Genomic DNA, 15,033 nt, shown 5'->3' on the forward strand with positions numbered 1-15,033 from the left:
CCCGCTGAATGACGGGGCTGACAACATGAATGACAAGGAGGAAACTACACCAGACTGCATTTGATATTTCGGCCATTTTGACCGCCGTGTCTCACCTCAGGGATCCATAAGGCACAGCTGACGTGGACCCACTTGGTTCCACTGCGGGTGGGCTTGAGGGCCCCCCCTCTCTTGGGGCAGAGCAGGCATTTGGGCTGGACGCCCAGAGCGCAGGTCCGACACAGCCAGTTCCCCTGGGGTACCTTCAGGATGCCGTAACACGCCTGCGACGGGGCGAAGAGAAAGAAATGAAAGCACGGACTGTTAAAGTTCTGTCTGTCTTTAAAGGAACAGTTTGCTGCTATCAGACAGTCAAAATGTCAAACTCCAGCTGCTGGAAATAGAAAATGTTGCTTCATGATGAGTGAACTGTTCACCCCTGCTTCAAGTCTATATGCTAAGCTAACAGGCTGCTAGCTGTAACTTCATTTTCGGTGGACAGATAGAAGCAGCATCAATCGTCTCATCTGACGTTTTCCCAAAATTCCCAATAAGAAGGTGGAAAGGAGGTTTTGCATGTCGAAGCCTTTTAACTACTTATTCCACTGAGCGTTTTCCTGCCCTCCAGCCCCGTCAGTGCTCTCAGCTCAGCACTGCTATGAAGACAAACTTGCAGCAATTGGAAAACTGCTTTGGAAACACAACCTTCATTGTTCCATTTATTCTGCGTTAAAGGTGCGTTATCATCGCGAAACGACTGCACTGAAGCTCCAGCACCCACGATGTGACAGTCGGCTTCTGTGCCACGTATCCACCAGCCGTGCCATCGGGAAATCAGACCCACAGGATGCACAGTGAACACACACGGACTCTGGGGAACGGCCAATGTGAATGTGGAGGCTTGAATTTTTCCACAAGCACAAAAGCAGCCCCCATTGGCAACTTTCACCAAGCTGCCTGAAACATAGGAAAATTTGGTGTGCTAATATTTTTCGAGCAACACACTCAGATTCTGCCAATTTCATGCACGAAGTCTGCTTAAAAAAACCACTGTGATGGGTTTTAAATGATAAAAATACACGACGGTACCACCATTTAATCAAGCATGTTTATTATTTTGAGAGAAGTTGCTCATTTTTTAACAACTTCAACAAAGAAGTAAGAGCGGGGGCCAGACTGGAGGAGAGAGAGAACAATGATTTACAACAGGATTCCAACCCAGACATGATTTTAACGAGCTGCGCCACAAGGCCACCCCATCGCCTTGTTTTTATGTCGGAGTCTTTTCATTTTTGGAAACGGCATACTTTCCGCGGTCGCTGCTTCTGAACCAAAAAACTAAGAAAGTAATTACAGTCTGCTGCTTATTTCTTCTGCCATATAAAATTAGCAAATTCACAAATTTCAAAGTGACACATGGCAGCACTCCTCCTCGCTCGCTTTTATCTCATCCTACAGCTCTTTAGAGGTTACGCTCACTGCCGCTGCAATAAAACACACACACACACACACACACACGCAAAGACTCTCAAACAAGTCCCTCCCCATGTCAGCGTCCCGCCCAAAAATCTGCTTCCAACTGGAATTACATCAACTCACGGAAACGAGACACTTCCAAAGTGCCACTTGGTGTCGTTTTAAAAACACAGCAGGTTATTGTGCCATCACACTCCACCTGCTTCCCCTTCCATTAACACATTTTTCATGCCAACATAACAGCATGCTGACTTATATTCAATAAGGTTCAGTCCCGAGGGTCAGAGACGGAGAAAGGGTTTATTGTCAGATATGATTTAGTCCTGAACTGCCTCAAAGTGCCTCTGCTGTGGGAGCGACTCACTCTTAACGCCTCCATTATTATGACTTCTACGTCAGATCCATCCCATCTAATTTCTAACGAGTGAAGTCAAACTTCTGTCACTGAGGTGAAAAACACACACAAAAAAACGTGATTTCAGGAACCAGCAAGCCTCTCGCTCCAATACACAATCAGTTATTAGAAGATAAAATGACGGGAACGTGAGCGAAAGCACAAACTTCACACTGACAGCAGTGAAAAAAACGACTCCATCTTCATTAGAAGCAATTAAAGCGCTTTACTGATCAAAGGATTTTATTGATCACAGAGAGCACTTGAGTAAGCAGGGCCTGCTTTGTGCCTGCTGAAGGTCTGAGGGAGAACAGTCAGCGCTGAACGAGCCGACGCCAGAAAAGCAAAAATATTACTTCAAACCGGTCGAGAGCAGCAGTTTCCTTCACCGCTCGTTACGTTTCGTGTTCGTGACGCTTCCATGTTCGACAGTTCGTCTTCGACAGGGGAAACACCGTCATCAGGCTGTTCAGTCTGGATGAACTGGTCCCGACATTGTTTGCATCTTGTGTACTTTGAATGGAAACAACCTACAGGTCTTCATTTCACCTGTCAGAGCACTTCAGTCTAAAAGCGAGCATCTCCTTGTGTCGCTATATTCACATTTCCGTATTTCATATTGCTTATTATCTGTGGTTGATGTATATCGATGGATGATGTACATATTTTTACATATTCTCTAAAATATCAATTTCCTTTTTCTGTATTATCACTGTCGTACAACAGGAGCAACTGCAACGGACCCAGTTTCCCCTCTGGGATCAATAAAGTACTCGGATTCAGATACTTTTCCAGGCTTGGGGCCGGCAGTCAGGAGTTTTGTGCACCCAGAGTGGCTGCGGAGCAACCCGGGTTCAGTGCCTCGCCAAAGGACACCTTCACATGTGGACCGCTAACCTGGATTAAAGAGCTCCACAACATGCATGAGGGACTGACATGATCCTTTTTCACATGCAGAAGAAATTCATATACATAACTCACTGCATTAGATAACAGAGGATATCTGGTGGCAGGTGGCACAGGAAGCAGCTGTTTTTTTGTTTTTTTTTTACCCCACATTGTGAGTGAAATATTAGGTGACAGACCCTCATGAGGTCTGGTCTGCAGTTGGAGGTAACTATTTCCATCCGGTCATAACAGCCGGCGCGCAGAGGCAGCCTGATGACACTGAAGGTGTGCTGGTGCCGACGGGGCCGACAGACAAATTAACACTGTGTCAGTGTGTAACAAACACAGCAGAGCCCCTCGAGCCTCGGGTTGTCGCAGGCAGTGAAATTGCTGCCGTACGTGTACCTTCGCGCCGTAGATAAACGAAGTCAGGGGAGAAAAACACGAGTGTCGTACAGCTTTGAGGAAAACGGCGAAACCTTGTCTCTGAACAACCTTGATTTTGTATTTTACATTCACGCTTTCAGCATTTCCCAGGTTTTTTTTTCCACCCCGTGAAGCCAAAAGGATGCTTAAAACTACACAAGCATGCACCAACACACACACACACACACACACACACAGTACGCTACAACAGAGAGATAAGCCACTTAATCCCTTAATTCCTGACCTGATGGACGCAGACGTTGCACTTGTCGCAGAAGACCATCTCATTGCCGTCCTCTCCCTCTGGCGAGCGGCAGACGTCGCACACCACGTCCTCGTCGTACTCGATGCCCAGGCCTTCCTCCGTCTCGATGGCCTGCCGCATCTTCTCCTCGCAGACGCTCTCCAGCTCGACCAGAACGCACTCCATCGTCAGCTCGTCCAGCTCTGGTAACGCTGGTGGGGAGAGGACGGAAAGTAAAGCTTGATTAGTTTCCCTTTATCGCCTCAAACTCCAAACCAATCATCCTGTGATAAGGCAGGGCAGACTGAGAGGGAGGACGGAGGAGGAGCGCTGATTAGGAGTCTTTTACTCTTTTTTTTTGTGTGTGTTTTTGAGAGAAAGGTGCCTTAATGCAGATCCTCTCCACTGTTAAAAAAAAAGTGTTGGAAGCAGAGACGTGGCCGCTGGTAGGAGGGATGAATATCTGAGAAAATACTAATCCTGTACTGAGCAATTAAAAACCAAGATGCAGTAACAGGGTCAACGCGTCTCCTTTATCCACCAGGACGGCTGTAATGGGAAGCTGCTCATCGCAAACTCAAAACCAGTGAGCTAATTCACCAAATCCCAGTTATTTCTTGGCCAGAACTTTGTCTCACACTTTAATTGGAAACGCAAACAGCTCCACCTCACACAAGTCGCTTTCTGTTTCCTTTGGGCCGCCTGAGGATGAAACGTGCTGAAAATCAGCCGCGGGGTGTGGGAGTACGAGGAGCGGCGGCTGAGAGACATGCTACACGCGCTCCGTCACTACGAGCCCACTTCGCTATCAAAGCCGGAGAGGCGACGGGATTCGCCAGCGAGCCCTTCCTGCCGACAGCTCGCTGCGTGTCGGCATAAGCATCCGTGCTCCATTTGCATCTCAAAGTAATGCCTTGCTCTAAGGCTGGTTAATAGTTGATGAAAACTGATTTAACTGGCAAATGCGAGCTTTCTTCCTCATGAAAAAATAAAGCGTTTGAGGTACGAGGAACACAAACAGGCTGGCGCACACGCAGTGAGATCACGCTGGTTATTACAAAACGAGGACTTAAGCTTGGTGTCTTCTCCTGAAATCGGAGAATTTAGGACGCCAACGCAAACAGAATATCCAAGTGAGAGAAAGCATTAAGAGTGAGGTGATGACTGTGACACTCAGCATTAACATTCCTCCGTCACACTTCCTCGCCCGAACGCTCCAAAGCAGCCGTAAAGAAACTTCTGCTGTCCTGGCTGCTGCAGCCCGGGATTATTTATTGATTTATTTGAAGGATTCAGCTCTCAGCTGGGAGGTCTTTTAAGTGGAGCTGAGCATCCTGCGTCTCGATCTATTATTTATGTCACTCGATCCCTTCCCATCCAAAAATAAAAAAAAAAACAACTTTATTTACTGATTCTCGAGCATCTTATTGCCAAAGGGGCTGATGTGCGACCGAAGCCGCAGCTTCACACGAACACACAGGGCTCAGATTCAGACCGCTGCCACGCATCCAACGGCGACATCAGCTTTAAAACAAAGAACGGGTCAGCTGTCGACTCCTGTGTTAGTCTGGAGTTTGGTTTTAATGAAGAGGTGAGTGGAAGAAAGAGTGTGACTGAGCTGCAGCTGTGGATTGAGGAGCTGCCTTTGAGAAAAGGGAAGCAGAGTTAGACATTAACCTGCTGTGACATTTATATCATGAACTGAACACGCACACACACGGGAGGGAGGGAGGGAGGGGAGTGACAACACTGTTCGCACATATTTGAGCGTGTGTGTGTGTGTGTGTGTGTGTGCTCTCAGTCTATTTACTTTCTATTTATCTTCTGTGTGTGTTTCTGTGTTTGTACATGACAGCTGTGTGCACACGCACATACACATTTATCATTGTGTGTGTGCTTATGATTGCCTGTGAAAAACACAGTATCCAGCATGTGCACACACACTCATGCGCGCACGCGCACACACACACACACACACACACACACACACACACACACACACACACACAGCAGACCGACACATGAACTGACTTTTCCTTTAGTTTCCAGTGAGTTCGACTGCTTTTATTCTGCACATTATCCACGCAATGTGTGCCTTCATGTCTAATTTTACTTAACTTATGTTATTGAATGCATTATCACGCTATGAAGCCTGATCTGCAAAACCATGTTATATTACTACTGACAGACTGTGTGCTTTGCAGTGTTTCATGCTGCTGTAACGGGCTGCTTTTCTGCTTCCTCTTAGCCGAATAATCTGAAAATCGTATCAAAACAATCTCAAAATCTAACTGAAAAAGTGTTTAAATAGCCACAATTCAACTGTCCAGTATCAACACTCTGTCTCCAAGTGCACACGCTCGTATACATGTATACAGTAAGAAGAGGACTGGGACAGAAAACGCTGAATCATCCGTCCGGAGCCGTATAACCTCGCCCAACAGAGCCAATCAACCATCTGTTTGTTTGGTCTATCATTGAAGGTTATGAGAAACAACCCACGTCTGCTCCTGGAAGAGGCTGTATGTGTGTGTGTGTGCGTGTGTGTGTGTGTGTGTGTGTGTGTGTGTGTGTGTGTGTGTGTGTGTGTGTGTGTGTGTGTGTGTGTGTGTGTGTTTGATTTAAGGACAATGTGTCCCAGAAATAAGGTCTGAAACCCCAGCGGGGATTTCTAAACACAATTACTACGCTTTATCTGAAAGGAGCCGATCAGATATCGAATAAAATGGTGGAGATGGGAGAGATGCTCGGGGTCAGCAGTTGTCACCATGGCAAAATGGAGAACGTAGGAAAGGAGAGAGACAGCGACGGTAAGAGAAGAGGAACAGAGGAGATGGAGGGAATAAGCGGTTACAGTAGAGTATATTCAGAGCATCTGCAGGTTTCACAAAGCAAACTTTAAATTGAGACACGAAGCTGAAAGAAAATCGTCCCGAGATAAATTCTGTGAAACAAAACAGTCTCATTCAGCTGAAAACCCTTTGCTGGTCCAATCCCTCTGGGAGGCTTTGATGAACTGACTGCAATGGTAAATGGGGACAGTTTATATAACTTACAGTGATTTCTCAATAATGAAGTCCTCTTTTGTCAATGTGCAAAAATCAGCAGCTTTAATCATGAAGAGAGAAGCTGCCACTGCCAGGAGAACCTCTGTGTTCTGCAGGAGACTGGAGTTCAGAAACCTGGCGTCTGCGGAGGCTTTCCGTGCCGCTCCACCAGTATTGATGAGCTTTACATCGACCAGAAACGATTGGTTTGTCAGAGCTGAGGGGCGGGACGACCTACTGCAGGAGAACAGTGGAGCCTTTGGCGTCATAAGCCGGGAAGGGGAGACCGACGCTGCACACTGCAGGTTTATTCTACAATTTATTTATCAGTGAAACATGCAAAACGTCGCTCCAGCTTCTAAACTGTTAGGATTTTCTGCTTGTCTCTGTTTGATATCATTGTAAACAGAATATCTTTGAATTTTGAACGGTTGAACGGAAAAAATGAGCAATCTGAAGCAGAGCCTCGGAAACTCTGATGAGCATTTTTCACTTGTTTTCAATTATCTCGCATTTTATTGCGGCCCCACATTTACACAAAGATCACGAGGAATTTCTCTGTCCAGTGTCAAAAACGAGGCAGCGAGTCCAGTTTCCGCTCACCCATCTGTCTGAACTCGTGGTTGACCAGCTCCAGCCAGGCCACGTCCAGGTCGTCCAGGTCGTAGCAGCTGTAGCGCTGGCTGGGCGGAGGCTGCAGGCCGCCCTCCCTCTCCTGCCCGCTGCTGCACAGGCCGCCCGTCAGCTCCGGCAGCAACCTGGAGCAAACACAAAGACACGAGAGCTTATCATGCGGTCTGGAAACAGCTAGCTTTGTTAGCGTCATGTTTGGTTCCTCGTCTTTCAAAGTGGCGAGCACATCCAGACTATTTTCCATTTTAAATGCTGGACTAAAAAAATTATGTAAACTCTAAATAATAAACTAAAGCACAACAACCAACACTGCTGCAAAGCTGACTCATTTGCAAGCCGTGAAAGAGGTCTCAAAACCGAAACTTTGATGAATAAATTGAGCGAAATCACTGCATGTTTCAGGTAAGAGGAGCAGTTAACAGGGATGTGATGGTCACAGGTTATGCTTTAAACACTCGGGCTGGAGAAACACGTCTTTTATTTCAGCACGTATGACACACGTCTGCAGACTCAACACACATTAGACCCCCTTAGCGTCACATGACGTCACGTACACAGCGCGTTTTTGTCGCGTCCTCCTTTATATTTGTCCTTCTCCCATTGTTAAGCAGGCTTTGTAATTAAATGGCTCCTTTTTTAATTGCGTTTATTGTTGATGTACGATCAGGACTCGGGTGTTTTATTTTGAAAATTTACCGGATTCTCGACACCGTTCCTGTGTCTGACTTCCTGCCTGGCTTACTCTGGTCTGCCAGCTCTGAAACGATGATGGGACTGCGTGTGTTGTCTAGAAAGGCAGCGACTCGCTCCGTCAGATGCGTCGTGGACGGAACGCGTTTCATGCCGAGTCAAATTTAGGGTTCAGTTTTATTCCTGATCTCCCATCCATACGCATCGCTCGCCAGCTAATGTTACATGGCCACCTAATATAATCCAGCCTGGTTTCAGTGTTCGGTGATTCAGTCGCTTTGAAGAGGACTTTTGTCCTCACACACTGCACATACTCAACTGTGTGGTCATTTCTAAACGCTCGACACGACAGCTCCGTGACTAACGCTGAAATCCTCCACGTCTCATGACAACAGGAATTACTGGGAAGCCCTTCTCATGTCTGGGGCTCTCCCTCACAGTCAAGTCCTGACCTTGTGGTCAAGAAAGACTGAATCAGAGTTTGACGAATGCCAAAAAAGCCACACACACACACACAAAAAAAAAAAAAAGCAATCAAAACAATGACAAATCAAGTGGTTGTAGGCAGCGGTGACAGGAAGCTCCTGCAGGCAGTGTCTGGTTCTCTGGAGCCTCGGGCCTCAGTGTCTCTGTCAACAACAGCAGGAAATGGGGTCAGGAACTCTGCTCGACCCACTGGGAACCAATAAAGACTCAAACGCGCTCATACACACAACTGCGCGCACACACACACACACACACAGGCTCAGACCCTCATAAAACATCTGGACACTCTAAGAGCCAATTGACAGATGGAGATATGAAAAATGCACCAAATAAGAGACGCACACTAAACACACACACACACACACACACACACACACACACACACACACACACACACACACACACACACACACACGCACACACACTCACACACACACGCCATCAGGCCGGGAGACGCCGCCCCTGAGTAATCAGAGGGAAACTGACACACTGGACAGATAACGCACCCTCACCCTCCATTTCCCCAAAACAGCTCCGTGTTTTGCATGGAAACACACACACACACACACACACACACACACACACACACACACACACACACACACACACTCACTCACTCACACTCTCCGGTGATTCACACACCCGCCTGGTGAAGTTGTGACCTTTGTGCGAAAAGGTGAAGTGCTTCAGTGATCACAACAACAAAACAAAACAACCTTTGGCTCTCCGCGCGGCTCCCCGTCTTCAGCGCCTCGTTATCGTACCGCACAGTTATCATCATCATCCTCCGTCACTGCCGTCGCCCTCGCGTCGAGCAGCGCTGTGATGATGATCATCATCATCATCCTCATCATTATCCTCCCCATTATTAGCACCACTACTGCCGTCATTATAACAACAGCTGCCACTACTTAATTCAGTAATCTGCGCTGGAATGACATTTCACATGTGTTGCCAGCGCAGTTCCAATATGAAATGGAAAATAACAGAAACAATTAAAAAAAAGATCATTTTCATAATAACAGGTGGAAACAGGTGACTTCACTTCACCACTGATTATTTTGACGGAAAGCTAAATCAGCGTGTGTTATTCTAGTGTATGATAAAATATGTAAATAGGAGTAATTACACAATATTAGAGAGATGAAACATCTAATTGTCTATGATGTAGAAACACTCCTTAATTCCAACAACTCCTCTTTTTGTCCCTTCGCTTCCAGTCTACCTTCTAATTTGCCTTTCTTGGATGTTGGTCTGATGGACAGAACATGCAAATCTCTTTGACAGAGGAAACCTGCATACAGTATGCACACACACACACACACACACACACACACACACACACACACACACACACACACACACAGTTTGGACTTCTCTTTCTTTGGTTTTTTCTGCGTATGTGCAGACGCCCCAGCTACCCCGGGATGCTCGCATTTTTCCGGATCAATCGATGTCACCACCCCAGAGATGTGAGCGTCAGTGATCGACAGCATTTCCGCCGCCGATGCTGCACCCATTGATCCGATAAGATCACAGATCTGATCGATTTCAGCCTGCCAACGGTCAGTTTGGACCACGAGTGCGGGATCAATGGAGGCAAATGCGTCATCTTTAAGAAATCCCAACTTCTACCATGTTTGTGAGAGGACAGACTGAGCCCTGTTTTGGCCTGGTATCAGGCCGATATCTGATACTGGACAAAGAGGGCCGGCCAGTCAACAGGCGGGGGGGGAGAAGAGCGAGACAAAGACGCAGAGGACACACACACACACACACATTCACAGGGAGAACAGGTTTCATACTGGAGACACTGGGCTGATTGTTTCTGTTATGTAACGTTAAAAGCAACTTCAGTGTCTCATTACATTGGTGGGTGGTGTTGTGGCATTATCAGAGGATGAGGTGGTGTTTTTATACACATCTTATAGACAAAAAGACCAACAGTGGGTTCGTCAGTCTCTCTTGTTTTAAATGAAGCTCAATAATGTCCCAAACAGTGCAGCTTTAAGGAAACGTTAGCATAAACAGAGCTTTTACTGGGACAACCTGCAGATTAAAACACACTAGCTGCTCAGCCGACAGCAGGAAAATCAAACCACAACTGAATGAACATGTCAGCCGCTCTGACACTGAGGCTCACTGATGTGTTTTTTGGATAAAAAAGGAGCTCCGTAACACAGAGGAATGAGCTCCATGAGGTTTTTAGTCATAACATGCAAAACCTGGTCCGAGGATGGTTTCACTGCTTGTTTTGGTGTTTTCACAGGATTTGTTGAAAAAGTACCATCTGATTGCCAAGTCACAATGTGATAACCAGTCAGCGGTCAAACGCTGTTATCAGCAGAGCGCTGCTGAGATGATGGTATCTTTAGCTTTGTTTGTTCTAATAAGAGCCTATTACATTTCATTTTAGGACTCTGTTGGCTTTTGTTTGGCCTCTGGCTGTGACAGGCGGCGTTGGTTTGCTTTAGCAACGTGAGGATATAAAAAAAAAAAAACAGAACACGACGTGGGAGATGCCCATCCGGCACTGAGCGGACGATACCGTACCAGCACGTTTGACACCAGTCATCCAGCTAATACCTGCGTCAGTTTGTGCACTCACACTCAGAGTTTTCAAAGAGATGGTGTTATGTAAACGTGTTGCTTCCTTCTGCCCCGCCTGCCGAATTTCTCGGTGTCGTCTCTCCAACGCTGGAGCGGCGACATTTAAGGCGAGCTCCTGGTTTGGATGTCAGAGGCGAAGCATGAAGTGAGACGCGGAAGGAAAGCATCGGCTCATAATAATGTGGAGCCATCCCATCGAACAGGGTGTGAGTCAGAGGGGGTCGGAGCACAATGTGTTCTTCCACTGGTAGGTATCGTGTATCCCACACACACACACACACACACACACACACACACGCACGCACACACACCTTACATAATGTAGGCAAACAAAACCATGTGCAAAAGGCCTCCTGTTTGTCCAGGCTTTATCTTGACTATAAAGGCAGAGCTTAAGCGCAGAGTCGTCTGTCAATACTGAAGACAATTACAGCTCTCTGTCCGACTGTCAATAGATTTTCTGTCTTTAATCCTGAGAAATTCACACGAGCCGAAGAGTTGATGTAGATGGTGTGATGTGAACATCGTGCGATCGGGACGCACGCGGCGCCGTCTCTATATAAAGAACAGTGACGGGTGTGCTGACTATCAACAGATCAATCTCACTTCCTCTTCTTGCTGAGCATCATGTGGAAAAAAAAAACAACAAGCTGAATCAGCAGATGACGAAAAGCAATGATGTTGTGCGACGCACACACTCCGCTCAGGTAGGCGGCGTGGGCCGGGTATTCCGTGTCTGAGAGAACTAGAAAATTCAATGATTACAGTGAGTGGAGATTTTTCGAGGAGGAGCGCGGCACGGCAGACCGACACGCAGGTCGAATCTTCAGCGCAGGAAGATTTCTAAATCCTGAATAAAAACGTCAAAGCAGTGGGACGTTTTAATCAGGAAGTGGACGATTTCACATCAAAATCTGATTCCTGTCCCCCTTTTTAAACCCATCATCAGCACACAGGAAGAACCTCTCGGCTAATGATATTCACAATAATAAAGAAACCTTCGAAATCACTTCTGTTTACATTTGAGGAGTCCTAATGAGGAGAGCAGCAGAGGGGGAATATTTAGATGTTCACTTCCCTCCTTGGGATCATAACAGCACGTCAGCTGAGTTTGCTTTGATCTTAATGGTGCGTCCCATGAAATATTTATCAGGAGGAACTACACGCAGCGGGGCTCTGATTCTTAAAACAATGAAAACCAAATTCCCCCCTCCATCGCCTGCATCTCTCAGGCCCTGAGGAGAAGTGCTTTTGGTTTACTGTACGGGGATGTGCGCCCGGGGAGCCGACGGGTGGGAACTGGAAAGTATATCTGGTGGCGTAACGTTATTCGAGGATGGTGATTCATCTGTTGGTGTGAGTGCGTGAAAGAGAGAAACAGACCAGATCAGGCAGGTCGTCTCCAAAGTGGGAATGAAATCACTAATATCACTTCAACAGATGATCTAGCCAGTTTATTTTACTTAATTTTAACAGTTAAATGTGTAATTTAGGGATGTCAACGGTCCTTCATGTCGGCCTTTATGTTCATTTGCACACACACAGACACACACGGCTTGTGATGCACTCTGAGGCCATCAATCAGTCGTGTTGCCGTATGATTGAGACCCATATGCTGCCAATCAGAGTGGCGGGGGGGGGGGGGCGCGCGTCGAAATAAAACACTTGCGTGAGCTAAAAGTCAAACTAGCCAGACGAGCTCTGACCACCGTCTGCTGCACAGCCCAAACGAAAGCGTCGTCACTTCATTGACGCCGACCAGGAGCAGAGTTTCTGGGATAATCTGTTAAAGTCAGCCATATTTACGTCTGGTGAATGTAATTTCAGAGCCGGACGTGAAAATATTCCAGCTTTACACGCCGTTTTCCTCCGCTGGCTCGTCGAAGCCTCCTCTCTCTCGCTGCTCTCCAGACTCAGTGGCTGAAGGACGGTGGTGATGGTTGGAGCAGTGGAAAGACGAACCAGGACGGTTTGGGTGAGTTCATTCTGTTTCTGTTGAGTTTGACTGAAGCGTGTTTTACGTTGATAAAATTACGGAGTCTGGTGGCTTTGATGGAGGAGCAGCTGATTCTGGTTAAGCAAAAATGATCTTACCCTTAAACAAAAATCTCTGCAGACATCATTTTTCCATCATGTTGTCAGATACTTACAATAACAGTCTGAGCCTGTCAGCAGTAAAAACAAACACTTTTAGTGCACACACAAACTGATGGTGCACAAACTCCCCGGAGGGATAACCGGCCGCTCTTGCTCAACACTGGACCAATTTCAAAATCTGCCGTCCCTGTTCGTCCCTCAGACTCATATTCATGGAGAAATGGAGTCCATAAATGCAAATACTTGACCAGAATCTCTCCAATTAGTCAGTTTTTCCCCATTTGTCAGGGACATAGAAATCTCTCTGATGCTGTCATTGTCCCGTGTTTCTAAATTTTTGTCCACCCCATACATATGAGAAAACACCTCTCAGTATGACACAAGAATTCAACAGCAACACAAACTACATCCTCCAAACTGACCATAAAGTTGAATTTTTAACAGTTTTAACACTTAAAACTGAGTATTATAACTTCAATCATTCAGATCAGAGTCATGGCAGACATCAGGGTGCCTTAGCTTTCCTTCAGTGTAGGTATGAGACCGATCAGTGAGGGTAAACTGTCCCGCATTCGAGTGAAATTGCGAATGAAAGGACAAAACATGCAACAGGAGCAGAGAAAGCTGTACAACTTGATTTAAAAGAGAAAGGCTGGAAGACAAAAAAGAAACACGGAAAGAAAACGTCAGACTAGCCGTCCTCTCTGTCCTCGCTGCCATATGTTTCTCACCACTGTGTAAATCTCACTTTCCTCCTTTTCATAAAATGTCAATAATAATCTCCTCTCAAGGAGGGATGAAGTGGATGGTGTTTACATAAGACGTTTCCAGTGTGGGCAGAGCGACAGCGGCTGAGCTCAGCTCTCGGTCTGACTCTCTGCCCACACAGGACACGTCTAGTTTAAACAGACATCAACTCCTGACAGATCACTCATGAAGAGCAGGAAGTCTTTCGAAGCGCGGCTGGAAATGTATATGAGGCTAAACGGAAAAAAAAAAAAGGGGGGAGGGAGGAGGGCACGGACGGCAGAGAGGGAGAAGCAGAGGAATAAAGAAAGACAAATGAGTCGGGGAGAAGTTAGGGATTAAAGAGGGAAGGGAAAAACAGAAATGCAGGATGGAATAAATTAAGAAATGATCTAAAGGCAGACATAAATAACGTGGCGGGATCAGATAAGGATACATCTGCCATCATCCTTCATCTGCCGACAGCCGCTTTGCTAGCTGCCAAACACCTGAGACGGCGAGCGAGCGCACCACGCTAACAAGACTTCTTACAGAAATGCTCTTAATTAGCTACAGCCGATTAAACGCCGTCATTCCAGCCGGAAACATCGACGACCGCCTGCAAAAACACTCCCGTCTTCAAAACGTGCAAAGAGAGCTTCAGTAATAATTTGAGCTTTAATTAGAATCAATGCACTTGCAGGTTCTGGTTCCCGACAGCGTTTTATAGTGGCGGCGAAGTCAGAATGAACGACTGCGTCTTTGTGATGTGCTGTATATAATATTAGGCTTATTAAGCTCCGGGGAGAGCGAGCAGTGGCGCTAAATCACAGAGGAAAGCCAACGTGTTTAATGAGTGAGGTGAGCCTTCATCTGCTGACTATGCTGCACTGATAACAAGACCAATGTTCGCTTTGCAGTAGGCCGTCAGAGCAGCACGCCACCATTAGGGGAAAAACGTCAACAAACAGTTATAATCGGGGGGGACGTGTGAGAAGAAACCTCACGACTACGCAGCACGTCAACAGGCTGATGATCAGTTCGACGTGTTTCACCAAAGAGTCTGCAACAAGTTAAAGATTCATCAGTCAGACGTAAAAGGAAAGCGCAGGGTAAGACAGCCGAGGAAGGATGGAGGAAATGCAGATGGAGAAGACGGTCGGCAAAGGAGGGAGCGAGATGAGACGCAGAGAGACGAGGGACAGAAAGACGCTCTCCCGCCAGTTTCTCAGCGATTTGATTTTAGCTGCATACGCAGGTGTCAGGTTCAGTTCATCTGAAGTCAAATTCTTTCAACAAGCTCTCTCTTCTTTTGAATTCCCCCAACGCGACACAGT

The 15,033-nt window shown here is 46.7% G+C and overlaps 1 protein-coding gene across 2 annotated transcripts in view; it reads right to left on the minus strand.

Moving 5' to 3' along the window:
- Positions 1-15,033, minus strand: part of jade2 (jade family PHD finger 2) — a 174,578-nt gene that overhangs the window by 77,555 nt on the left and 81,990 nt on the right. For both annotated transcript variants that reach the window (XM_076751124.1, XM_076751123.1), the window contains exons 5-7: positions 7,058-7,212; positions 3,408-3,619; positions 96-263 (exon numbers count right to left, since the gene is read on the minus strand). In XM_076751124.1, coding sequence (XP_076607239.1) covers positions 96-263; positions 3,408-3,619; positions 7,058-7,212 — 535 coding nt within the window. The remainder of the gene's footprint in view (positions 1-95; positions 264-3,407; positions 3,620-7,057; positions 7,213-15,033) is intronic.

This window comes from Chaetodon auriga, chromosome 15 (genome assembly GCF_051107435.1).
Source record: "Chaetodon auriga isolate fChaAug3 chromosome 15, fChaAug3.hap1, whole genome shotgun sequence".
In the NCBI taxonomy this organism is placed as follows: domain Eukaryota; kingdom Metazoa; phylum Chordata; class Actinopteri; order Chaetodontiformes; family Chaetodontidae; genus Chaetodon; species Chaetodon auriga.